Here is a 26,454-nt window from a genome sequence, read left to right as displayed (position 1 = left end):
CTAGCAGTGTTTTATTTAACTAGCTGACCCTCATTACCTGCACTCAGAAGTGCCAAGATGGGAAATCAGGCGCAATGTGGTGGCAGTGTAGGGGGATCATTTTAAGACCCCCAAACTTTTAAAGGACATAGGTTTTTCTTTTGACTGTTTGCAAGCATGGGATTTTTTTTTCTTTTCTTTTGCTCCTTCAAGGAAAGGCACACAGAAGGTAACCATGCAAAAGTCAGACAGTCCAATCCAGACAGTTGTTTTTTTTCTAGCTTTCAGGGCAACTGGATAGCTAGGGTGGAGTAAGGCAGGAAGCAGCCCCATGCAGAAGTTTGGGAGACAGGTAGAGGAGTTTGGAAACAAGCCCATACATGAGCCAAATGTCCCAATCCAGGGAGAGGGGACTGGACCTTGGCTTTGAGGGGACAGTAAGGAAATAGCCTAGTGAAGACAAACACCGGTGGACAGCCCTAACCCTGCCACACGATGGACTTCAGGGTGGGAGGCTGCCTTGCAGACAGGCCATAAGCTCACAAAGAGATGAAGCTCCTCCTGCAGATAGGGAAGTGTGCAGAGGTGCAGCACGCCCAAGTGGAAGCAGAGGTGAGGCACACAGAGATGGAACAAGCAGCAAATCAGGCAGAAACTGAACTAGAGAAGATGAGGAAACAGGATGCTCCAGATACACCATCTAACTGCCCTTCCCAAGCTTCTGCTCCAATCACTAATCAACACCCTAGAATATTCCCCAGGTACCAGGTGCAAGATGATGTAAACAAATTCTTCCTAAATTCTGAGAGGGCCCGTCAGGGGTACAACATCCCCACAGATCAGTACATGATAGAATTAAAATCTCAAATCACTGACCCCTTACCAAAGTAGCAGTGATGGCAGCCAGAACTCTTGGCCCCTGTAAAAACCAGCTGCCCCTTGTGCCCCCCATCAGTGGGCCTGCTTCCGGCCACAGGTCTCTCTGTAGAGCCCCCTGCATCTCACTCAAAGGCCCTGTGACATGTATGCTGTAGTCTGGAAGATGAGCATGTTTTGTTACTGCTTAAACTCTGTTTGAAGCCTTGTGGTTTAGTTCAGGGCCCTTCTTCGCATTGTTTTCCTTGGCCAATATACAGTCCCTTGCATTTCTCCACATTAAATCTAATCGCTACACAATGTCCCAGTTACAATAATATCTTGTTTGCTACTCAGAGATTGAAGCATTAAATCACTTCTGTTTACCTGTCTCAGGAAACGGAATTTCCAATTCAACTGCCAAACTCTAGTAAATAAAGTAAATCTATTTAAAATAATTGGCAGCATAAATATCAGCCTATTTTAAAGCAGCTTGTGTATATTGCAGAACTACAAAGCACACAGGACATTTTTGTCTCTCTAGTCAACAGAACAAACACCAGTTTTTTCAGCAGTAGACAGATGTCACTCCAACTTTTGAATTTCAGGTTTTAGCACCTTCTATCTGAGGGAAATGCATACAAAAACATGCTTTATATTCACTGCTTTGCTATTTTAACAATAAGACACAAATTGATTAAAACAGAACAGGTTTTGCACGGCAGACTAATACCACACTTTCACTTTCATGTGATTTTCTAACTGGTACAGTAGGCAGCTGAATTACCTCCAGTGTATTTATCAGTCCAGAAAATTATAAGAAAAATATTTCTTAGTGCTTTCCTCCACAGCTTTCCAAGGTCTGCACAAAAGTGGTTAAGCATCATTATCCCCATTTCTCACCGAGGGAACCCAAGAGAAAGAGGCCTAAATGGGCCAACTTATCAGAGTTCATCCAGAAGATGTTACATCATTTGTGTGTTTCAGGGTGTATTTAAACTAGGCAGCAGAGCATTACTATGTAAGCAGGAAATGAGGCCAACTAGAATAAAATAAAATTAAATGGTGATTTTTTAAAATAATGTTAAACGTCTCATACAGCAGGCTGGAGACCAGTTTAAGAAATATTTGTCTGAGTGGTCACTTTCTCTTCTTTGAGAAGGGGTATGCCAGCTGACCCTCTATCTGCAGGTTAATTTCTCTCTGCTCATTTGACTTGGAGAAGCTACAGCTTTGCATATATTTAAGATATTTAAGAACAGGTTAGATAGAGGTCTATCAGGGGTGGTTTAGATAGTACTTGGTCCTGCCATTAGGGCAGGAGGCTGGATTCGATGGCCTCTCGAGGTCCCTTCCAGTCCTAGTGTTCTATGATTCTATCCCAGTGAGCCTGGTAAGAAGGGGCTTTCTCTCTGCTTCCCCATCCAAATAAGCTGCTATGGACTTGCACCCAAGTTGTTATACTGGATCATAGTTTCATATTGTCACAGTATCTGTGGAAGGGACCTTGCTGTAGGGAACAGAGAATGATTATCAAGTGTCTGTCTCATGAGACTTTCCTTCTGCCATGCCCTAATGATAAGAGCCCTGGGAAGACCAGCACCCCTATCACCATGTGGCCATCACAAAATGACCTATGGGTGGATTACATGCACCTCTAGAGAAGACAAACAGACTTTTCCATCCTTTAAGTGAAGGACACCTGCCAATTGTCTACTTGCAGGAAGCTGTCAGCAGTGCAAGGAAGGGAGGCAGGCAGGGCTGATGAAGAGAAGGAGTTTAGGAGCTATCCCGGCTATGCAAACAGACTAATAGTGCTACCTGTAACTTGAAGAACCCTCTGTCAGAGGCTCTATCAGCAGATCAGGAAGCTGTGATGATAACGGCTACAAAAGGTATGAGTACGGGACCAGGCGGCCGCCCCACTGCTCTCCTGCCAGTCCCTCCAGCCTAGGATGCTGTGGTTATTTGGAACAAGTAACCACCGGTTCCTTCAAGCACGGAATTCACTGCTTTGCTGACACAGCTAGAGGTCCAAGTAGATCTGCTATTTTGGGGTACTTCCTGGCCCACGCGCCTCACACAGTAGTTACTAACAGGACATTTGGGGTTTTAAGTTACTTAGGTCCATCCCTGGTGTCTAATGGGCCATAGAAATGTCTTAACCAGGCTTGGGGGAGCATCCACAGCTTCCACTGTGTGGGCTGCTCTGCTTCAGCAATACATGAGTTGTAATGTGGGGGACAAGCATGATGATTATGACTGCCAGGCGCTGGTGGTTGCAAGCAGGCAGAGCAGTGGCTTAGTGACTCCTCTCCAGGGCACAGCCTCTTTGCCTCTGCTATTAGGTGTCCTGACAACCCACCCATGAAACCAGATTTAGAAAACATTGGTATGTTTAGTCTCAAGAAACACAGAGTGAAGAGGGGAACCTGATTAGAGTCTTCAAATGAGTAACAGGCTGTTACAAAGAAGACATTGATTAATTGTTCTTTGTCTCCACTGAGGGTAGAACAAGAAGTTTAATCTGAAGCAAGGGAAAGTTAAGTGAGCTATAAGAGGAAACTTTCTTATGATGAGGATAGTTCAGGGTGGGGATAGATTACCAAAGGAGGTTGGGGAATCTCCATCTTTGGAAGTGATTAAGAAAAGTTTGGACAGTTATTGCCAATGGTCTACGTGTAACTGGCTTTGCTTCAACATGTGGGCATGGACCAGATGACCCAATTCCTGGTTCCTTCTAGCTCGACCCTACTCAGACCAATTCTTTTTGTGAATCCTGTTAAGCTCTTGTCTTCAGTGACACCCTGTTACAAGTGATTTCCACAGGCTATTCAGACACTGTGTAAAAGAATACTTCCTCGTATCTCCAAAAAGGCGCTAAAGGACCACATGTACTTTTCAGAGACTGCAAGGCCAGAAGGAACCATTGTGATTGCCTCATCTAGCTTGTGAAGAAGAACTATGAATCTGCTCATGTAACACTGCAGCACATCATGCTATTAGTTGGGTACCATTTTAAAATGTAACTGTTTAAAGACGAGGAATGTTCATTTCTCTTCACATCCCCATCACTCCAGCTTTCCAATCATTCATCATGCACATAAGCTGTCACCAGAGAGCCAGCGTCTAGAAGAGTGAGTGCCTACCTTCAATCCCAGATCCAGCTCCTTAAGCGACCGCTTTATCTCACTGGTGAGGATGTTCATGCGTTCACATTCCTGGAAGGCAACCACAACGTACGGCGTCCTCTCCTCCACCTTTGCCATCAGCTCCGGGATGTTAAACTCATCTGTTAACTTCTCTAAAATCTCATCCAGAACAGCCTTCACCTGTTTCCCATGGGAAAGAGAGAAGGAAGAGTCAGTGAGTGACCCACGTCCTTTGTCCACTTACTGGAGGGAGAGAGCTCCAGCTTCCACTTACCACATCAGCAAGCAACCGATGTCTCACTCAGTCGTACATGGTACCTCTCAAACCAGGTCACACCATCCCAGGGAAATTCAAATGCCTACCAAAGGTTATGTCAAATGAGGCTCCTTTAAAAGGACTATTTATAAATGCCCACTGTCTTTTGCAGCCAGCTTTGCCAGGCTCCTTTTTCTAAGGCTAGGTATAATGCAGGAAGATGGATGCAGCTATAAAGGTAAAGTCAAATACTGGTGCTTCCAGGGTCACTGACTGTATGAACTATTCTTTCATGTTCCAGTGACAAAACTGGGAGATTGTTTTTAACGGAGTTCTAAGCTGAATTCAATATTCTGAATAAATGCAACATGGGGGAAAAGCAAAATGAAGTAAGTTATTCCCTGCCTCCTGCCCAGCTGGATTTGGAAATATGAGGGTAGGTGTGTAACTAACAAACAGAAATTGTATGCCTAGGAACTCCCAACCCCCATCACTAGATATCTCAGAGCACTTCAAGATAGGGTTATCATATTTCAAGTTCCCAAACTGAGGACATTGCTGGGGAATGGAAGCCAGAGGGTGATGTGATATCTCTGTGCCAACATCATATCGAGGATCTCATACTCTCATGCTTCAGAGACATGGAGGGTTCAACAAAAGCCCATATCTCCTCACTGCTGCTTTCCTGTTCTTTGGGCTTGGAAAAAAAAACAAAAGCTGCAGCCTGTCCTTGTGGTTTCCATAAACACAGCACTTAACTGTTCCTCTCTAATACCTGGGAACAGATTTCAATGGCTGCAATCAACAAAAGGCAATGTCAGGGCAAAGCAATTTATTCTCTTGTAAGTGACGTGTGTGGAGCTGTTACAGGGGGTAGCACTATCACAGGAATCTCAGCCCTACGTGTGACACTGGTTGGTTGTTCTCCACAAATGAAGATGGGCTGTGTGATTCAATCAGGCCTTTGGGGTAACAAAAGGAAAGGTCTGGGAAGACAGGAGAGAAATGCCTGCAAAGGCCTGGAGAAGGCTGCTGAGGGCTGCAGAGAGCAGCAAGGCTCCTGCAGGAGCAGATGAGATGCCAGGGGAGGACAGGAGAGCAACAACCTAACCCACACTGGAGCCTTCCTGATCTCCTGGCCCTTGCAGAAGGGCACAATGGCAACAGTGCCATGGGGAACTCTTCCAGTGTTCGTGTCACTCCCTCTGGGCCACCTGGCACTGGCCACTGTCAGAAGGCAGGACATTGAGCTAGATGGACCTAGGTCTGACCCAGTGTGGCCATCCTCATGTTCTCATGTCAGAGTCCCTCCACAGCAGGCCCTTGTTTAGGCCTGGTCCAACCCCCGCCCCCCATCGCTGTTCTCCCCGGCACCCTCACTTTCTAGTCTTCGCTCGGTCCTCCTGGTGCACCACCAAGTATCACTTTGGGAACTGAGAGGGGGTCATGGCTGGACCGAGACAGGGATGAGTGAGGACAATAGGATTGTCAGAGGGGATGTGGGGGAAATGGGTACCCTTTCATGAGAATCAGAGGACCTCAAAACCACAGCATCTCGGAGTGAAATAGGTGATGCCATTATCTTCTGCCCCTATAGTTTTATGATAAAACAACGTGTGAACGCACATACTGCATGATCCCAAAGCCAAATCATACACTGGCTCAGATTTCCCTAAACTGATCCGAGCCCCACTAAAGAGTCGTGAGCCTCAGCAAAGCTCCGACACGCCTGGTCTGCAAAGAAATGTCAAACGCAGCGAGCTGACGACGGTTCAGATCTCACGGGAAGCCAGGCCTTCAACTACCAGAGCCTGGTCTGAGGTCAGCTGCCTTCCAGGCATGAGCAAGGTCAGCTGGCTGTAAGGAGGTGCAGCGCCATACAGGGAGCCATCAGGCTGCGTAGGGGGCTGTCAGTGGGTGGGCAATGGTGCTGAGGAGGAAGACTTGTCCAGCATTGTGTGTGCAGTACATCCGGGGAGCTGTACATATGCCAGCCACATTGCCAGCCCGATGTCCTCCCCCTTCTCTTTTTTTTCCACACGGCTTGGGTAGATAGCAATGCCTACAAATTTCTGTGTCCTCGGCTGATGCTAATGAAGGCACTGGAGTGCAGGGGATCAGGTAAAATCCTGGCTATGGTACAATTACACTGACCATGGTGAGCTCCCGGAGAAGGCAGTCTTACCTGTACACGTGGTACAAAGACTGAAGAGGTTATAATAAAGGGTCAGGAGAGAAAAAAGAGAGGCTAAAATGCAGCCAAATGAAACACAGTGGCAATGGCTCCCTCCTCTGCCTTACCTTACCTTTTCTTCCCTGGTAGCCCCTCCTCCTTCACCGGTGTTAGTGTTGCGTGGCTGCATCTCCAACACCGTGCGGAAGAGTTTCTCTGAGGTCTGGGTGAGCACCCCGATCTCGGCATTCGGATGGAGACCATACAGGTACGGAGACTCGGCAGGCAAGGCGTGGTCGATGTACTAAAAAGGAGCACCACACCTCCCGTTACTGTTATGTACAGGGCCAAGCACTTTACACTTACCGGTCTCTTTGATAAGCTAGACAGCCACCACATGCAGTCAGCCCAGTGTGGGTATCCTGCTGGACTGCCCTATGGAGCTAACTGACTGACAGGGAGCAGGAGGGTAGAATTAGGAAGGCCACTGGAATAATAATAATTGCTGCCACAACAAAACAAGACCGGCCATTGTCGCAGGATGTCTAGGCTACATCTCAGACCTGCGCCTCTTCTACCTTTTGTTTGCTACATACTTGGGCATCAGTACTCTGAACTCTTTTTCTGGGCATCTCACTCCCAGGGGTAGACCTCATTTCAACAGTTTTATAAACAAAAATGCACTAATGTGCCAGGGCCTGATGCCACCCCTGCAACTAAAGGGCCGGTGAAATCGGTGAGCAGACATCCACGAGCCTGAAGTGTTTTTCATCAGACCCAATGATAAAAAGAGCTTGAAAGGGCCATTTTAGCATGCCACACGCGGATGTAATTTTCCACTAGACCTGCTCAAATCCCAAGAAGCAATACGGTTGTTTTATTCATGCATGAAGAGAGGGCTCATGATGAAGTATCAAATTATCATTAAACTTGGCTCATCCAAGACGTTGCTTAAGAGTCTACAGAAAAAGCCCATAACAGGAAATAATATAAGAAGAGCTGGAACTCTGCAGTCCAATTCACTGTCTCCTATGACAGATTAAGAGGTGATTACGGAGGACATTAATTTCAGCCTTATAAATAATATAAGAAAACAAAGAGGCTACCTGGTGATAACCATTGTAGTCCATGTTCCCCGGGAGAGAGAATCCAGGAGCTAGGAAGAGCTCTCTCTCCAGCATTTCTGGCTTAATAAACTCCTCCAGGTAGGTTTTGCAAAGTCGTCTATCCCAGTCATCTGTGATGTGGCCTCCATACATGATCTCACCGAAGAGGTAGCGCAGATCGTCATACGGGACCTAAACAACAAAATGAGAAAACGTGAAAGAGTCCACTCAGATGCAGGTCCACTGACCGCCTCAGGGGGCTGCCAACTGGACAGCATAGCAGTGATCTGCAGGGGGAAGGAAGGGATTCTCACGTAGCAGCTAAATCGCTACATGTAGGAGAAGAGCCCAGAGGAACCCAGCCTGCAGAACAGACTTTGTGGGGTTTCCTGATGAAAAGTGAATCTCTGTAAAGCTCCATACATTAAACAGAGCTGCTGAGGCAGCCAAACATTTCCAAATATTGTCCCTCAACCAGCAGCAGGGAGCCTCCCACATGCCAGAGCTGATATTTTATCTAAGTCCAGTTTGCAAAAGCAACAGATACAAGTGGAACCAAGGCCACTCTGCACGCCTCGCAGGACACAGCGAGGTTCTTAAGTTACAAAACCTGAAGATGGTAGGGCATTAGCACTAGATGTAAAAGGTTTCAGATGTTTCAGCGTGTGTCTAATAAGCAAACGGGTCACTATCTGCACACAGAACTGACTTCTTTGCTTCATGCACCTTTGTGTTGGCCTCCAGGTAATTGTACAACACGTTGACCGAGATAGTGAGGTCTCCAGTGTTAAAGGGGTAGGAGCGGTTCCAGCCCTGGGGCCCAAACTTGCGTCTCTCGGCCACCACTGCATGGAAATAACAGAGGGCGAACAGGATGCTTTTGAACTCGTTCTCCCGGGCACACATCTCCAGAGTGTTCTGAAATGGAAACAGAGCAGCAATGTCGGGTGTTTCCCCTAAGCCCCTCCTTTCCAGGCTCTGTGTGGTTCATAAACACTAACAAATTCTGCATCAGAAGTTCGGTTCTAAGCTGCTTCACAAAGCTGGGCTTTCGGTTGGCCTCTGCTCCCGTCACGTACCCATAAAATGGTAATGACAGCCATGAGAACTGTGCACTGGAATCAAGCTTCTATGCAAAGGAGTTCTGTAATTGAGGAGAAAACCTTGCAATGGGACCCTGTTGTCGTGATGTCTGCCTGAGTCTGCAGTCAGCCTGAGACAAGAGCTCTGGGAAGGAATGTAATATCCATTCACCTCCCTGGGGCATACACATGGAAAGCAAACAGCAGCTGTTTAAGTACCTGCCTTGTTAACTATTTCCCTTCTGACTGTTCGACAGAAACATGCAGCCCTCACACGGCTTTTTTTTCTGGCGGAACACACCAGGACAGAGTTCTGGCAACTTTTTCAGTTAGAACACCAGAAAAATTTTCACCGCCAGTCCCACAGCAGTGCAGGGACTAGGGCAGGTGTCCCCACTGGTTGTGCAGCAGCATGGGGACCAGGGCAGGAGTCCCCGCCACCCCGCAGCAGTGCAGGGCCCAGGGCATTAAAACTGAACACCCTAACCCCTGTGAAGAATCATCGGACTTGATGACGGCGCCGTATTTTCCAGAAAAAATGCACCAAGCCCTCGTATTCATCTCACAAGCCCGAATGGCCTTCCAGGTCTTGTCAGTGCCCAAATGCCCAGCTCTGCAGCAGATAGCCTCTCTGCTGTTGTGCACTGCTCGTACAGTAAGAACTGAAGCCCAGCGATTGGGAGAGCACAAAATAAACTATAATGGTACAACAGGTAACACAAAGGGGCACAAAAGTCATTAAAAGATTCAATTTCACAGCCATTCATTCACAATTTCTATTTCTTATGTTACTCAACTCCACCACAGTTCCCAGGCTGCTGTACTGCGTCACTGCAGAATTCCACAGAATGGTGATCCCGCCTGGTGGGAAATGTGCTGCCCCTGGTTTAAGGAGAATCAGCCGGGGGCCTTCTGAGCAATCGCTGCCCTGCTGTCCCCTCAGTGAGGGGGTCTCTTCCAACCCCCTGCAGTGTTTAGGGTGCTGTTTGCAGATATCACCCAAAGAACAAGGCATACGCATCTACCCACCTTTGGAGCCCTGTTTTACCTGGCACTCCCAGGGACTTCGGCCTGAATACAAATTAGGAAAGGATCTGGCTCGTAGCCTCCTTTGGCCTCCCTCTATTTAATCCTAACTGTTTTGTTAGCTACACAACCAGAACAATTTTGCCTGTGCATAATAATAAGCCTCCTTTGGGGATTTCAGCTGAGCTAAATTTGAACATCCATCCCGTCCACTGTGCAAGACTGGAGCACAAAGCAGTGCAATGAGGTGTACAGGTTCCCCTCCCACACACCACAGGATCTGGTGATAAGAGACATTTTATAACGCCTGAGAGATTTAGCAAATGTTAATTACTATCTGATTGAAATAAGCGCGAGCAGGACGAAAACATTACGTTGAGGGAAGGTTTCCCCCTCCCCTGCTCTGTGGGACTTTCTGAGCAATTCAAAATGATGAATGGCACTGGATAAAAAAGAAATAATCTTCTCCTGCTGCTCACATTAACTCCTGCCTCCCTAGAGATGCGTTAACAGGGTACACATGATGAAGCACCTCCCTCTGACAGGACTGGGTCACCTTGTGCCTCCTGGGCTTCAGGCTACGCTGCACATGGTCCTGAACAGTGACACAGGGGTGCTCCCTGCAAGGCTTGATGCTTGTGGGCCTCGTGAGCAGTGGCTGGCCATGCCAACAATAGCCTTAAAATGGGTACCACCTCCAGCAGCACAGCAGGTGTGGGGGCACCTCTTCATCAGCACTCCATCCAGTGGTGACTGCTGGGGAGGGACACAAGGGGGGAATTCCAGTCACATGACTGTCCCCCCAGGCCACTCCTTGTCTTGGGGGTGGGCCCTGCCTCTTCTTGCCCAGGCCTCACCTCATGACAGGCAGGCGGTAAGTAGAGCTACATGGCTGGGATCCAGGAGAGCGGAGCTGGGCCCCTCCACCTTCTGCCACCACTAGTGAGTGCAGAAATGGTGTCCCTGGCCTCAGTTTGTCAGGCGCTGCAAAGGTTTGACGGGATGGATCAGTTGATGACTCCCTGCTCTGTTCACTATCTCTGGGGCAGCTGGCACTGGCCACTGTCAGAAGACAGGAGGCTGGGCAAGTTGGACCATCGGTCTGATGCAGTGTGACTGTTCTTATGTTCTCACTCCTGCAGCCTGAGCCAGGCTCCCCACAAGTCCCCCATGCCAGATCGCTGTGGGAGGGGGCATACTTTGTCACCAGTTGGGAATGGGGCTGTGATCCAAAGGTCTCTCTCAGAGACTCTAGCCTCAGCTGCTTGCAGTGGAGTTTGCCAGGCTCTTAGGGCCCAGGGACAAAGCCTGATACTTGGAATAACCAACAAGGGTGTGTGCATCTGACTCCGGGGCAGGGAGGGCAAAAGACACCAGCCTTAAAGTGGGCCTTTTTTTCCAGCTCCTCGGGTCAAGTCAGACCCAGCACCCACCTCAGCTACTTTTGGGATACAAAGTATTTCACCTAATAGGATGACATCTCTGGCGTTTCTCTCAGTACAGAACAGCTGTGCCCTTTCGGCACTATTAGCGAGAGTTCTGCCATTTCTGGCTAGCTCCAGGCCGATACCATTGCCAGAATTTTTTTTGGTTCCTAACATACTCGACAAAACCCTTCTCTCTGCTGGCTGTCCACATCTTCTGGTCTCCTTTCACTTCCCTTTTCAATTTTATATCGCGCCTAGCATCTCATTGATATTCATTGCTATCAGATTCCACTTTCTGCCAATTTTTACACTTTTTCTTTTGGAAAGGAAAATATGTACAAACTAGCTGGAGGAAACTGCACACGAATGGAAAAAGGGATGGGGGAGAGCAGAGCATGACTCCAACCCATAATACTCTGAGCAACTTAGCTACCCCTTAATGAAAACTACTATAATATTTTTAAAATTATTTTTGCACTTGTTTTCACTTTTCTCTAAGCCAGGTAGATCTTTGGCCTTCTTTCTTGATTATGGCTTTTTAGGCATCTAGTAAAATATCCTTAAAGAATTCTCAGTCATCATCAGTTTTGCACTTTTTGTTTTTTCATTTCTTTAAATGATCACTTTGAACTGGTCTGGCTCATAATTCTTTTCAAAAGCCCCAGGTATATACTACTGATCAGGACTTTATTCCCTTGGCACTTAACATAGGAGATCAAGTCATGATCCTTTTCACCTAAGCTAGCAGTGAGTTTAGTTCTCTGATCAATTTCTCCTAATGAGAGATCGAATACAGAAGTCTGCCGGAGTTGGATGCAACCCTCTTTGACTCATCAAATTATCATCTGAAATTGTACAAACACAAATCTGGAGGAGGTTTTTGTAGCAACAGCATGAGACCTCCGGCATGCATCCCTCAGACTGAAGACCCCCATGATCACACCACTTTTCCCTTTACGTCTATACATAGTTCTGTAAGAAGTGAGTCATTTCTACCACACACCATCTAGTACCTCCACCTTGTGCCTTATCGGTTCAGACAGTAGTCCACAAATATTCGAGATCATTTCCTCCTGAACTATCATAGACCCGGAAACAGGAGTTGCTACCTTGGACATGGACTGCCACTCTGCCATTTGGTTGACCACTCTGCGCTGCCCAAAGAGATTGTAAGCACCCATTCTACAAGGCCATGCTGTGCCCACCTGGGAGCAGAAGGTAGTACGTATGCAAAATACATTGTGCTGTACACTTTGATGCACAAGTTCTTAACTAATCTGGCAACCTGCTTGATCACTGCAGCTATGTCATGAAGGAAGCCAGTGTTTCCTATAGAGCTTCACCATACCTGGCTGAAGTTATCCAGAGCCTTGTGCAGATTGGCATGCATCCCGCTTGGAGGTTCGTTGGTGATTTTGATGGAGTTCTCCAGGATGCCCTGGGGGATGATGTGGCCCTCAGGTGAAGGAGCAGGCTCTGCACTAATGAAGACGCGGAACTCTGGGTGGCTGCCTTCACTGTGCTGCTCAAGCTTTTTCTCCAGTGAATGCAGCCACTTGGCCACCAGATGGATATTCTAGTATGGAAAAATGGGACAACACTTTGTCAACTGCTGGAGTGAGCATCCACCAAGCAGAGTAACAAGAAGAGGTCAAGGAGTTTTCTCATTCCTCGGAAGTCAGTACCTTTCCTAATGGAGTATAATTCACATCTGCGGACATACAGTAAACCCCCCAATGTGTGTGATTTCGACTTGTGCCAACTCCCCGCTCAAGCCCCCAGCTTCCCCAACTGGGGGAAGCCAGCGGACAGATAGTCACACAGCTGCAGTTTCTTCTCAGCTTCCTCCAGATGGGGGAAGCCAGGGAGAAGCTGCACCTGGTTCCCAGAGTGGTGGGCAGCCAGAAACCAGGCAGCAGCCTGGCTCCCAGCTCCCTTGGGCTTGCAGGAGCAGCAAAACTTATCAGTCTACCAGTGCTGGTCAGTTTCCTGGTTCCCACCAGTGGAGGGGAGCTGGGAGCCAGGCTGCTATCTGGTTCCCAGCTCTCTACAACTCTGGAACCCCAGAAACTGGCCAGCACTGGTGCACTGGTCCGTTTCCCATACCTCCTGCAAGACCAGGGGAGACAGAAGCCAGGCTGCTCAGTACAAAATGGCACAGAAAAATCTATGTTAAAAAGTTACATTAACATTGCCAAATCATTTACTCAGAAGCTAGGAGATGCCAGCACTCAGCTTGCCCGTGGCACTTTAATTTGGCCCTGTTGTGCGTATGCATCACAGTGCAATCTCTAATTACAGGATCACATGAAGGTTTTTTCACATGGCCTTTGCTGGAGCCTTGGCCAGTCCTGAGGTTCATGAGCAAGTACGCAGCTGCTGCAGGAGTGGTGCTTCAGTTGTTCTAAAGACAAGAAGAATTGTTCAGGGAATGAACAGAAATTAGATGGAGAAGTCAGATACTTCTCTCCCAAAGTAAGTCACTTGCATCCCTCAGATCCAATTAAATGGTATCCCCCCCACAGGGAGGGTACAGCTTTCATTAATGTTGAGAGGATGCAAAGTTTTTGGTTTAGAGCTTCAATTAACAAAATAAATAAAGAAAAGAAAATTCCTTTATTTCCATGATTTGAGTCCATACTAGTAATAGGTGGAGCCAGGAGGGAATCCTGGGTCCTGAGAGAGCCTTTCTGTTGTGAAATATAAGACTGAGTTAAAACAGCTGCAACTACACCCTGAGCATTAATGCAGCAGGTCTTTCTCACTGCCGTCAGGGTGTGAAATGGCAAAGAAATCCCACCGAGTCTCAGCGATCAACATGTGCTGGTATCACTCAGCCAACAACAAAGCAAAAATTGAGAGAGATACACAGCCAGCCATAAAGGGCTAAGGTTTTATGAATAAAGCTCAACAGCAACAACAAAAATATCATGCCTCAGGTATCAGAACAGATAAAGATGAAAACCCTCATAAAATATTCTGTTACTGACAATGGGTTATTCCTACATCTGGGTTTTTCTGTTTTGTTTTGTTTTAACCGAAGTGTGTGGCTGAAAAGAATCTGTGTTGACTCAAAACTCGTGTTGCTGTGATGCCTGTGATGAAGGCTTGCTGGAATAGCTAGCCCTCTGAAGACTGATGTGCAGTGAATTTCTGATCTGATGGTGGGTAGTGCTGGAGAGCACAAACCCGAGATTCTATTTACACTTTATTCCTTTTTTAATGTAACTAACAAATTTAAATGGGTGGACAGAGTATACAGTTGGTTTGCATCAAGGATTTATTGCCTTGGGCAGATGAACAGTCCCACAAAGGAAAGTAGTACACGAGAAAATGGGGTGAATTTTCAAAGCAAAAGAGGACTGTAATACTGTGAAGATAATTTGTAACTCCAAGGGGTACTCTGAAAATTGCTCCACTGCATGAGATTGTCCTGTCAGCCAAACAACAGTCCCCAATACACTGCTGAGAGTGTATGCTGTGCCAGCAACATGATACATGTTCTTTCTGAAACGATACTTCTGAATAGAAAAAAGACACACCTCAAATATGCTTTGTGCAAAATACTTCACCAAACATAACATTTAAAAAGTTATAATCTGCTGCCTGCGTATGTTTGTGTGCATCTATCATTCCTGTATTAGAAGCTAGAAATATGACATATAAACCCGTTTGCTAATCTAGACATGCTAAGTGAGAGCCAGTAGCAGTATCCAAGCAACTTCATGGCCCGGTTCCTGGGACGATGATCTGTGAATAATCCTATAAGCCTGAACTATAGATGGTTCCACCACATCATGTGGCCACTTCACCTGAGGCCGGAACCCATTTTGGATGCTGTACTTTTCATGTGAAATATGGAAAAAATTAAACTGAATACAGTGTTCCCGCCTTTGGCGAAAGGGATATAACAACAAGAAACAAATATGTGGCAGCCAGATGCCAGGAGACCACCTTGTTTACCATCTAAGATGTCTGCTACAACCACCAGATATGAACATTAAAAAGAATCAGGCCCAAGTTGGAAGGCTTCCTAGCTAATGAGAAAAGATTATTGGTCTGAAGAAGTGGGTCTGTCCCACGAAAGCTTACCTAATTATTTTGCTAGCCTTTAAAGTGCTACTTGACTGCTTTCTGTTTTTATTAGTACTATGGTTAGGATAAAAAATTGCATGTAACAAGTTTCTTTCAGTCTTAGTCTTAGCTGGCATGTTTTGTTTTATTTTGCTTAGTAATTAATTTGCTCTGTCTGCTATTACTTGCAGCCACTTAAATCCTACTTTTTCTATTTAATAAAATCACTTTTGTTTATTAATAAATGCAGCGTAAATAATTGTTAACTGGTGGGACAACAGCTGCGTGTCTCTCTCTTTGATAAGGGAGAGAAACAATTTATGGGCTCAATCTATATAAAACTTCATATACAGCGAGACGGATTTATCGGGGGCTCTGGTCCCATAGGGGCTGTGCACCCATGTGCAGGGCAAGTCACTTTGACTGAGCCTTCCCAGTGCTGAGCTGACCTGAGTGCCTGTATTACTATGCTACGGGCTATGATCCCAACCTGTGCCAGCACTGGAGAAAACTAGAGGGTCTGGCTCAGCAAGACAATGTGGTGGGGCCCACAAAGGTCAGGCAGGCAGGGTGGTATTTCAGCACATTAAATGAGAGTCCCAAGGGGATCTCTGTGACCAAACCCATCACAACCAGTTTTCTCTCTTTTTCATTTCCACAAATGAACTCTGGACACCCTCTAGTAAATGGGGTTAAACGATCATGCTATTGCTTCTCCATATGTTTCTCTATGCCAGATTTTGAAGCCAGGGACAGAATCCTTGTGAGAGTCAGGTCTCAATGAGGGCACATCAGTAGGCAGTGGACAGCACCCTGAGTCCCCCATATATTTATATCTAAGGCTTATGGCCAGACTGCCTGCAGAAGGGATGCCAATTGCGCAGGCTGCATTTGGGGAATTGTCTCAGGTGGAAGTGACATTGACATTTCAAGTGAAGTCTTACAGCTGGATCCATGCAAAACGCTCTGCACCTGCTCCTAGCTCTTGGGAAGTCAAACTACTGGAAAAGCAGAAAAAAGGAAGAGAATTGCTGCAAATGTACCTGTGCCGTAACATCACCGCTTTTGTAATAAAATGACCATTTGCTGTACACAGCGTGTGAGAGCCAGAGCAAGTGTGCCCTTGTGAACCTGAGTGTGCGTGTGTGTGCTTGAGTGCGTGCAATGTCAGCGTGCCCTATACGTTAAAGCAGCTCTACTCTTACTGAGGATGTATATCACACCATGCTGGAGTTGCCATAGTAACCATCAGAAATAGTAACACTTACAAACTGGCATTTACTTCAGAATTCATTCCCTTCATTTAGAGCGTGCGAGTGTATGGAGCCCCTTCAGTTCTTTCACTCCAGTCTTCAGTGGGGCGCAGAGTCGTATTGACGAATGGCTACAGAACTGCCTTCCCAAAATCCCCATTTCATCTAGACGCAGCCATAGTAAACTGACACTTGGCAAAAGTACGTACGGAAGACAAAGTAGGAGCCCCCCCCGACCACCTGCATCCCTTTTTTACACAGCCATAATGGGTTTTGTACAAAACGTGCCTCGTGAGGCAGCATTTGAAAACTCACAACTGACTGCACTTATTGGGACAACGTTGTACGTAGTAGAAGTCCACTGTATAACCTTACTGAGACATATTCCAAGGTTAGAGTAGGAGGGGCAAACTGATTCCTCGAAGACACAAGGGAAAGTGACACATCAGCCAAGTGCCCCCAATCCTGATGGACTATCTCCTGGCTAAGTGGCCATTGCTTGGAAATTCAGGGTTCGAATGAGAATTTTACACTTTGGCAAAGAAAGAGTTGGAGGTTCCTGCCTCTTGAACCTCATCTGGAGATGACTCTCAAAGAGGAGGAAACAATGTAACAATGGAAAACAGAGGCCCCGAAATGATTTTGCCCTCCACCTCTACTCACAGCAGTGACAATACGTGAAGGACAAGGGAAGCAGTATTAGCCTGGGGAGACCGTGAGTCTGAAAGGAGTTCAAAGAATAACTACAGCATGTGGTGAGAGAGACTCTTCACTTTGGATTCACTTCTGAAGTTAGGAATTAGATGCACTTTACCTTTTATTTACTGGTAACCAACTATGACTTTTATGCCTCACTACTTGTAGCCACTTAAATCTGTTCTTTCTATAGTTAATAACTTGTTTTACTGTTTTATATAACCCAGTGTGCTTGGACTGAAGTGTGTGGGAACCACCACTTGTGATAACAAAGCTTGTGAATGTAATTTTCCATTCATGCAATGATGGGCCTTACGTGAGCTGTTACTGCCCAGGAGCTGGCTGGGCACTCCAGGGCACACACTTGTGGTGGAAGCCTGGGTCTGGGAGTGCGCTGGTGTGTCCTTCTGGGCTGTCTGTCCGTAGCACTGCTATAGCACGGCCGAGAGTGCTGCCCATGTGGGAGGCTGCGTGTGAGCAGACCAGGTGTGGTGGCTCTCACACTGGATCAGTGTGAAAGGCTGCAGAGTTGAGAGGACACAGCTGTTCAACTGACCAGATTGTGCCCCTGGGAGTGTCACACCTGCTCATGTCTAATGTCGACATCTCCCTGGGAGATGAGACTGAAGCCCCTTGGGCCCTCATTGGATGAGTTCAGAACCTCTGAGGAGGCACAGCCTATACTATCCCTGCACCACTGAAAAGCGGGAGGTAGCCGCCTGGAAAACAGTGGCATAGAGACTGCTTGACCCTTCACCCCCCCACCCCCCAAAAAAAAGAAAACGTCAAGGGGGTGAATATGGTTGCGCTTCTGTCATGGAGGTCACAGAAGCCACAGATTCCCTGACTTTCTGTTACCTCCGTGACTTTTGCAACTGCTGCAGCCAATGCCAAGCTGACCCCAGGATGGCCAGAGCCGCTGGCCCTGAGGTGCGCCTGAGCAGTGGTCCTGGGAGCTGCTCCAGGGCCAGCTGCACCTCAGGTGTGTCCTGCAGCCAGCTGTATTGGCCACTGTTGGAGCAGACTCTGGTGAGAGCTGAACTAGCTGCTGCTGAAGCAGCCTGAGGCATCTGGCCCCAGGGCCATCAAGCAGTGGCTGGTGCTACTGGCCTGGGGGGCTGAAGGAGCAGCAATGGTCCCAGGAGCCATCCCAGAGGCCTTCAGAGCAGCTGTTCCTGGGGCTTTGGAGCAGCGGGTGGCTGGGGACAACCAGGCCCTCCCCCGCCCCCGCCAGTGCATAGGCCAGCTGTCAGCCCCCAAGTAGCACTGTCCTGGTACCCCTCCAAAAGCAGCAGTGTGCCAGGGCCCCAACAGCTGGGGTTTATATAATGTAAGTCTTGGACAAGTCATAGACCATGAATTTTTGTTTCTTGCCCATAATCTGTCCATGACTTTTACTAAAAATACCTGTGACTAAAGCAATGAACAGAAAGGTTTTATTGTTTCCAAATACAATGCCAAGCCATGTCTCATACCTACGGCATGAAGAGGCTGCAGATCTGTACTGGACTACAGCTTTGGGGATAGTGCAGGTGAGGGCATTGCCCGGCTAATATGATATTGTGACATCACTTTAGACAGATGGTGCAGGCCCCACAGCTCCTTGTTTCTGAAAAATGGAGTGTAGGGAGGGTCCGTGACTAAGAACTGCAGCTCACTGGCTCTCCTTGTGGAAGTTATGGCCACAAGAAAATCAAGCTTTTGGCACAGGTGAGACAAAGAGCAAGTTGCCAAAGGCTCAAGTGGGGAACCCACACAAAGAGCCACCACACTGGTACAGTCCCACTGAAGAACTGAGTCCTTCTCTTGTGGAAAAAGTCAGATAAACTCCTTCAGAAATCTCACTCCCATGGAGTTCAAGGATATGGGTTTCCCATAGACCAAGGGAGGACATGTTGAATTCACTGCCTAGTCAGCCCTCCATGGAGACAGGCACGACGATTGATGCTTACCAGCTTTGTCATTGGGACAGCGTGAGGGACAGACAGGCCTGACGACAGGGGAGGGGAAAGGGGCAGTTGGCCTGGGGCCCAGGGCTCCTTGCTGCTGCGGCCACCACAGAAGCACTCTGCTCTTGTGGGAGCTTTAGCAGCCATGAGCCTTTTAAATTGCTTCCTGAGCCCCATGCAGCAAACTATGGGCTGCTCTGAGAGCTCCCTGGTGGTGGTGGGGATGTGGCATGGCGCACTCTGGTTGGTGCTTACTGCCCAGTCCCCACCCCTTCTAGCAGCACAGAGCTGCCCCCACCCTGACTAGGGCCCTGGCAAGTCTGTGGGTCCCCTGAGGACCCACATATTTAGGTTTACTTAAGTACTTTCTCCAGCAATGAGAATTTTCTCAGTGATTGATGTAAATGCATGAGATCAATTTAGAGCTGTGAAGGGCACTGGATAACTCACCCTAAGGAATGAAGCCCTTTAGACATCCGCAGAGCAGGTAAACCAAGGGCCAGCGCAGCATGAGCTTCCCACAAAGAAATCCCAACGGATGGGCTCTGGCCTGGAGAGGCTACACCAGGATAGCCAAAGGACATGAGTCTTCACGTCCTTTTCACTGTTGGCCTTGCTGCGAAACTGCCAACAAGCACGGGAGCCTGGTGGTGCAGCTGACAATGCACAGCCACCATGGAGCACGTCCAAAATTCAATGTCCCCAGGCCAGCCCTGGTCTGCCACCTGACGGAGACATGCAGCGCTGCAGCCATGGCTCAAAAGCATGTCTCTTTCGCCATCAGAAGCTGCTCCACTCAAAGATATTGCCTCCTCCCACCATGTCTCTCTAGCGGATGGAAATCACTTCCAGATCCTGTTTATTGGGTCAATTTTGTAAAAGGTGACAGGTGATAAACTGTTATTTTTAAAGCTAGTTACCTGAAGGATAACCCAGTGACCCTCCTTTGCAGCCAGGTCTAAAGCTTGCTCTGCTACTACCTCTTGGCCTTGTCCCAGGGAGACATTGTGGAAATTCCTGTTGTTAAATGTGTAACCAAGCTTCTTCCCTATAAGGAGAAAGAAAAACTTTCAGCTCTGTTTACTGGAACAGCTCCTGCAGAATTGCTGATCTCAGACAGTAATAACAAGGCAGAGCTCATGCTCATCAAAACCTCTTCACAAAACAGCCACCACATTTCTGATAATTATCATCTTATTTCTAACATACCCTTTGCCAAGGCATTGAAAACAGCATTGGCTGCTTCCAAGTTACTTCTAATTGCAGCACAACAGCAACACAGAGGTACAGGGCTATGAAGTGCCTTTGTTGGAAGAACATTATTCGCCCCAGAACCTTGTGTGGAGATGCATGTTTAAATGCTATGAAATTAAAGTAATTTCCAGCTGATTAAATGGGCTTTGAACCAGATTTTATTCAGAGGTGAAATTCACCCTGCTAGTCCACGCTGTAGTTAGCAAGGTATTCAGAAATACACCCACACTGGAAAAAAGAAACTGAGATGGCTTTAAATATTGGAAATGGTTGGCTGACATCTGTGCCAGTGCCTGTGCCTTGTGTAGGTTATTTCCTTCTCTAGCACCCACCTAATAGCAGGAATTCTGAGGCAGTGCTCAAATTCCTGCTCTCTACTGGCTGTGTCCTTGCACCACACCCAGGTGGTTTGACTCCCCCAGTGCAAGAGGACAGAAATCTACTCCCTAAAAGAGCACTAACCACTAAATCCCACACCTGTTTGTATTCAACACCAATGTGACCTAGATCAAACTGAAGAACTACCTAGTGGCCATTTTCAGAGGAGAAAGCAGAGTTCATCATAGCGAACTCCTGACCTGGAGGAGACATACATCCCTTCAGACTCCACTGCCTGCACACGGAAGAATCATTTATTGTTTCAGTGTTTCTCACGTGGCAGAAATCCCAATAGGCTTCCCAGCAGTCAATGCTGGGTCTCTGTTGCTACTCATACTGCCAGAGCTGGCTGTGGGAGTGATTCTCACTGAGGGTGATTCAAAGTTTACAGCACGTATGACAGAGATGGCAATCACCTGTACCAGCTCTGAGAGAACTCACTGCATTAACTCGTGTATCTCTGTGGGTCAGCGACTTTGTGTAGTCCCAGGGAGGAGGGTGACACCAGCTCCTCCAGGAACTAAGCACCCAGGGAGCCCACCCTGGTGGCTGCTACCCAGTTCCTGGCTCCCTGCACCTGAGGGGAACTGGGAGGGGCTCCCTAAGGCCTGGGGCAGCTGGGGAGGCAGCCCAGAGCAGCCATAGAGTCTTCACCTCAGCCTTCCTCCATACCCAGCCTCTTACCTCTGCTCCCAACATCCCCTTGCCCAGGGCCAGGTGAGGACCTATTGAGGCACTAAGCGATGTCACATTTAAGAGGTCCTAAAGCATTACCAAAAAACGTGTATTATTCTACTAGGGGTCCCTCATAATCTGAAGCCTGAAGCTCTAGCTGACTTAGTTTGTGCATAAATCAGGCACTGCCCTTCCCTTCCATGGCCCAGTGCCCTTCATTTTGTTTCCCAGTCAGCTCAACTGGGGTTAAATTCTCTCCTGCTCCTCAGGAAAAAATACCATGGCAACGACAGGACATTTGTCACCATCAAATTGATCACTCGACTTGCATGTGCTACTGGACCCCTCACCCTGGGTCTCTCTGATCTGTGGATGCAGACAGCTCTGTGGCGCAAGGACCATCGAGTGCTTTGTGTGTATACCACATGCAGCACAATGGGGCCCTGTTCTCAGCTGGCCCTTAAGCACTACCATAATAACTAGGATTAATAATCATATGTAACATCGTTACCTCCACTTTGCAGATGAAGAGCTCAGGCACAGACAGCCTGGGCCATTGTGTAAGCATCACTCAAGGAGTCCGCAATAGAGCAGGGAACTGGGACCTAGCCTCTGAGCTACAGGCTGGCCCCATAACCACAATGCCAGCCCTCCTTTCTGGCAGGCTCCAGAGTCTTCCAGTGCAGCCAAAGGGGAGAGTGTGGACTCAGAAACTTCTGGGTTGGGAACTAGGAAAGCCTCTGGACTTAGAGTTAGAAACTCGTTGCATTGTCTAAGCTGGGAATGATGGGACTAGCACGGGACTCTGGGGAGGAGCACCTATAAAAAGGAGCGCTTCCACTTGCAAGAAATATCTAGCCTGAGCTTCAGAACGACTTTAGTCTGCAGAAGCTGCTCTTGGAGGACACATACAATATTGCATAGAGAGACTGAACCAGAAACCCCACGGGCCAGGCTCAATTGCACGGAAATAATAGCTTCATTTGCGTGATTCTTTTTACCGTGCATAAACTTTTACGGCAGATGAAAGCCAAGTTCTCAATGATATGAGTCCTTTGGAATGGAATCTAAAGCACACGTTTGAGGTCACAACGCCTTACTGCCAGTGCAGGAACATCACATAACAAAGACAACTTCACCTGCATAACTATAAAAGTGCAGGCCAAATTTCTCATTTTCCAGTTATTGCCTTATCTTTGCAAGAAACCCATATTAAGGATAGAGCTCACTCTGGGGTTCTCACTAGCTCCACTTCCTTCATTTAATTCAGTACTCCTGGGATCCGATGAGAGGAAAGGAAGGCAATAAAATGTACAGAAATCTGTAGGGCAAGTAAGTACAAACTCCCGGTCACCATGCGATATACCAAGAGCACCTCTACATGTTGAGCTCCGGATGACAGAGAGAGACATCTGCACTAGCACCAACCCGACATCTCTATTCTCAGCAGACAAACTCTGATGGAGGTGGGACTGGGAATCACACCCCCAGCTCAAAGTGCCCACTTGCCTAGGGGGTCCTTTCCTGTCCCAGAGAAACGCAAGCAGAGGCCCATCATACACCTCAGGCTCCATCTGAAGCAGCCATTTCCCTTCTGCTTCCTGTTAATATGCTGCTGAGAGGAGCTGGGCAGATAGTCCTGGAGACTAAACTCACTCTCTTCCTACACAAAGAAGGTACATCACAGACAGAAGCAGAGGGAGCTCACCCTCTGCAAACAAACCTTTGCCCTGACCCTAAGGGACAATCTCTAGGGAGATAAGCCAGTGCAATTTCACTGCTTTGTGGAGTCTGGTTTCCACGCAGAAGCTACCTGCTGTGTTGGACAGCAGCCCACTAAGGACGGGATGGAAACATATCAGATTTGCTCACACATGCCACTGAATAACTGATGGGTTTTTAAATATTCCAGCTTCAGCTCCAAGGAGCCAAGACTCCTTCGCAGCTTAGAAACTGCACTTGTGAGGCCAAGGTCAGGGTCCGAGAGGGGGAAAGCATATAGGATGAACGTGGCTGGGCTCTAGAAAAGAGCTGGAGTCGTGGCTCAGGAACAGAAGACGTAGCCTGCCAACAGAATGGAAGTCTCTGTCCTGGGAGGCAGTGATCTTGAAAAACGTGGGGTTCACGGTGGATAAGCAGCTGAACATGGGCTCCCAGTATGATGCTGTGGCCAAAACAGCCAATGAGATCCTGGGATGCATAAACAGGGGAACAGCAGAGAGGTTCTTCTCTCTCTGCTTGGCACCGGTGTGACCATTCGTGGAACGCTGTGCCCAGCTCACCTGCCCACCACACAAAAAGTTGGTTAGTTGACAAGGATGTCGCAAGACTGATTAGAAAACCACCTTACGCTGATAGACTCCGAGACTCCATCTGTTTCACTTAACACAGAGATGGTCTAATGAGTGACTTGATCACAGAATATAATCATCTATATGGGGAACAAGTAATTAACCATTGGAAGAATTTACCAAGGTTGCAGTATAGTCTCCATCACTATTTTTATATCAAGATTGGATTGGACAGCCTTCTAAAATCTCACCATAGGAATTCTTTAGGGGCGTTCCCCAGCCTGTAACACAGGGGATCTGAGTATGATCACTGTGGTTCCTTCTGGCCTTGGAATCTATGCTCCTGTGAGACGCAGGGTGACAAAAGGTACCTGTCCGCCACTCACAGTCAAGAAGAAGCTGACTACTGTGATCAGTGGGATGGGAGGGAAGGAAAGGTCCCACAGGGAGCTGGGCTCCTACTGTACCTCACTGTCACTACTTGCAAGGGGAAAGAGACCCTATGGGTCAGGGTGTTTGTGAAGCCAAATGCTATGGAGCTGAGCCCTTTGGTGTGACTCCTGCACAGCCAGCATTTTTACAGAACAAGTCTCCAGAGCTGTAATTCAGTGTGTCCCTGAAAAGCAAAAGTAGCACCTTCTAGAAGCCCCTGTGTGTTGTGCTCCATCCATTGGATGGGCCAAGGCTGTTAGCCCACCAGAGCGAGGGAGAAGTCCAAGTGGAAATGCTGCTAGTCTCCTCAGCAGAATGTGAGAGGAGAACAGTAGGGTGCTAGCTGAGATCATTCTAATAACCTCTGGTTGCATTACAAGTTGTATGAGAGAGAAACTCAGAAACTACAGCTGGGTTGCTATTCTAGGTAATACCTGGAGGAGAGAAGTTTAACTTAAGCTTTAGGTGAAATTTCACAAACTCTGCGAAGCACACTCTGTGCGCTATCTGCTCTTAACTGGTCGCTCTCTTATCCAGGAAAAGCCAAGAGCAAACCCAGGAGACTCATGCCCAGCTAATGACACAGAAGATAACAAACCAGGATGTTGTGGATTGTTCAGAGACATGATTTGTTTACCTTGTTTTTCCACATCCTTCAGCGGGTCAACCCCAGGGGACAGGATAAAAAACATTGGGGTTGCAGGTCCTGACTCTTCAAATGATGTTGCAAAATCCAGAGATCTTCCTATCACGTATTTACTTCCCAGCTTTTCTTCAACAAAATCTCTGCCAGAAAAACATGGTCAGACCATTAATATTCAGAAAAGCCAGAAATACCCAACGTAGGCAGTGTATTCCTAAGCTGATACACAATCCATTAGGTGTATTTATTGTATCTTGCAAACTCAAAGAAATAAGAAACCCCATGACAAACTGGATGCAAAACACAGAACCCTAATTATGACTTGTAGCTTTCTCTTTGGAATTGCTGTTCCAGTAGAAACATCCCACAACATGGTATTTGTTTCTGAAGTCGCAGCATCAGAGAAAATAAGCAATAACCAACCACGGTAGGGGCTCCTCAGGGTCGCTGTGGTGAGAAGAGATATGCAGGGAGATTTGGTGACATACCTCTTTGAGACTGGTGTGAACATACCACCAATTAACTGTCAGGAATAGTTAATCAGAACCCCTCCCCACATTTGAGACACATGAGGGGTTTTGTGCTTTGCAGGTGGAAGGAAGGCAGAACACACAGAAACGGAGAACAGAGGGAGGCTGAGACGCAAAGTGCAAGATAGCCAGGCAGCAGTCTGTACCACTGTGCCCCTGGGAAAAACTAGAGCCCTTGGGTCTCTTGGCTAAGATGACTTAGGGTTGTCTGTTGAGAAACTGCTCCTGTTGTGCCTGGGTCTCCCCTGGCTCAGAGAAGCAGGACTTGGTACAGTCCTCATAAATAAACAAGATAACATCAAAGAAATTACCAGCCTCCATCAACTTCTACTGCTGCCTGCAAGAGAAAATGGATCCTAAAAGCTGATTACCTGCTTGGATCAAAACACCACAGAATGTACAGAGTCACTGAACTACAAGTCAAAGAGTCAAACGATTTTAACAGTCAAACAGGCTAACTGCAAGTCAAACTCCCATTTTTGGAGTCCTTTACAAAGTTCATATGTTCAGCTGCCACTTACGTTTTCCACTATCTCAGGGTCAATGACATGAACTGGCCTCTTGGAACTTCTGTTGTTTTCTTGCTGTCTCCCTGAAGAATGCTGCATATCCCTAGCAATAATTACACTTCCCTCTCCAGACAGTGGGCAGCCCATGGTAAGGAAGAACAAGCTGTTTCAGACCAATGGTGCTCATTACAGACTTCAGATGAAGGACAGGATTCAAAGACATGCACATGAGAGCAGAGGGCAACAAAGATGGAGACATCAGAAAAGCACCACACATGTATGCAATTTGTATGTGACACTGTTGGTTTGTAGGCCAGGCTGACATACACCCAAAGGGCTAGCCTATTCAATGCTGGTTATAGAAGAAACTGCATCTCATTAGCCCATGCCCTGGGTCAGGGTACAGTTCCATTTCTGACAATCGGTTTTAATTTTAGCAGGAAACACACAGGAAAAGTGCTTGAAAGAACATGATCACACATCCCCCTAAGCCATGTAAACAGGGTCACTTCTTATCCCTGTGAAGCCTGTAGTAGTTACTTAGGAAATGGGATTGGGAGTGGAACTCCCAAGAACAATACAGAGAGGTCCCTTACCATACCATACCAGTTCCTTGAGATGCCATCGTGCGCTCAGACCCCACCTAGGTGTGAGGCTGTCTATGTGCAAGCCTGGGATCTGTGTGCCCTGGACACAGTCATGCTCCCTGCTGCA

General features: G+C 47.5%; 1 protein-coding gene across 1 annotated transcript in view; it reads right to left on the bottom strand.

The window, feature by feature from the left end:
• The window catches only part of DNAH9 (dynein axonemal heavy chain 9), a 240,318-nt gene that overhangs the window by 8,187 nt on the left and 205,677 nt on the right, over positions 1 to 26,454 (bottom strand). The window contains exons 60-66 of the mRNA XM_075014992.1: positions 24,696 to 24,844; positions 19,949 to 20,076; positions 12,405 to 12,632; positions 8,248 to 8,439; positions 7,522 to 7,713; positions 6,549 to 6,719; positions 3,984 to 4,166 (exon numbers count right to left, since the gene is read on the bottom strand). Of these exons, the coding sequence (XP_074871093.1) occupies positions 3,984 to 4,166; positions 6,549 to 6,719; positions 7,522 to 7,713; positions 8,248 to 8,439; positions 12,405 to 12,632; positions 19,949 to 20,076; positions 24,696 to 24,844 (1,243 nt within the window). The remainder of the gene's footprint in view (positions 1 to 3,983; positions 4,167 to 6,548; positions 6,720 to 7,521; positions 7,714 to 8,247; positions 8,440 to 12,404; positions 12,633 to 19,948; positions 20,077 to 24,695; positions 24,845 to 26,454) is intronic.

The sequence above is a fragment of the Carettochelys insculpta genome, chromosome 20 (genome assembly GCF_033958435.1).
Source record: "Carettochelys insculpta isolate YL-2023 chromosome 20, ASM3395843v1, whole genome shotgun sequence".
In the NCBI taxonomy this organism is placed as follows: Eukaryota; Metazoa; Chordata; order Testudines; family Carettochelyidae; genus Carettochelys; species Carettochelys insculpta.
Note: the sequence above shows the minus strand (reverse complement) of the source record. Positions and strands in the feature narration are given on the sequence as shown.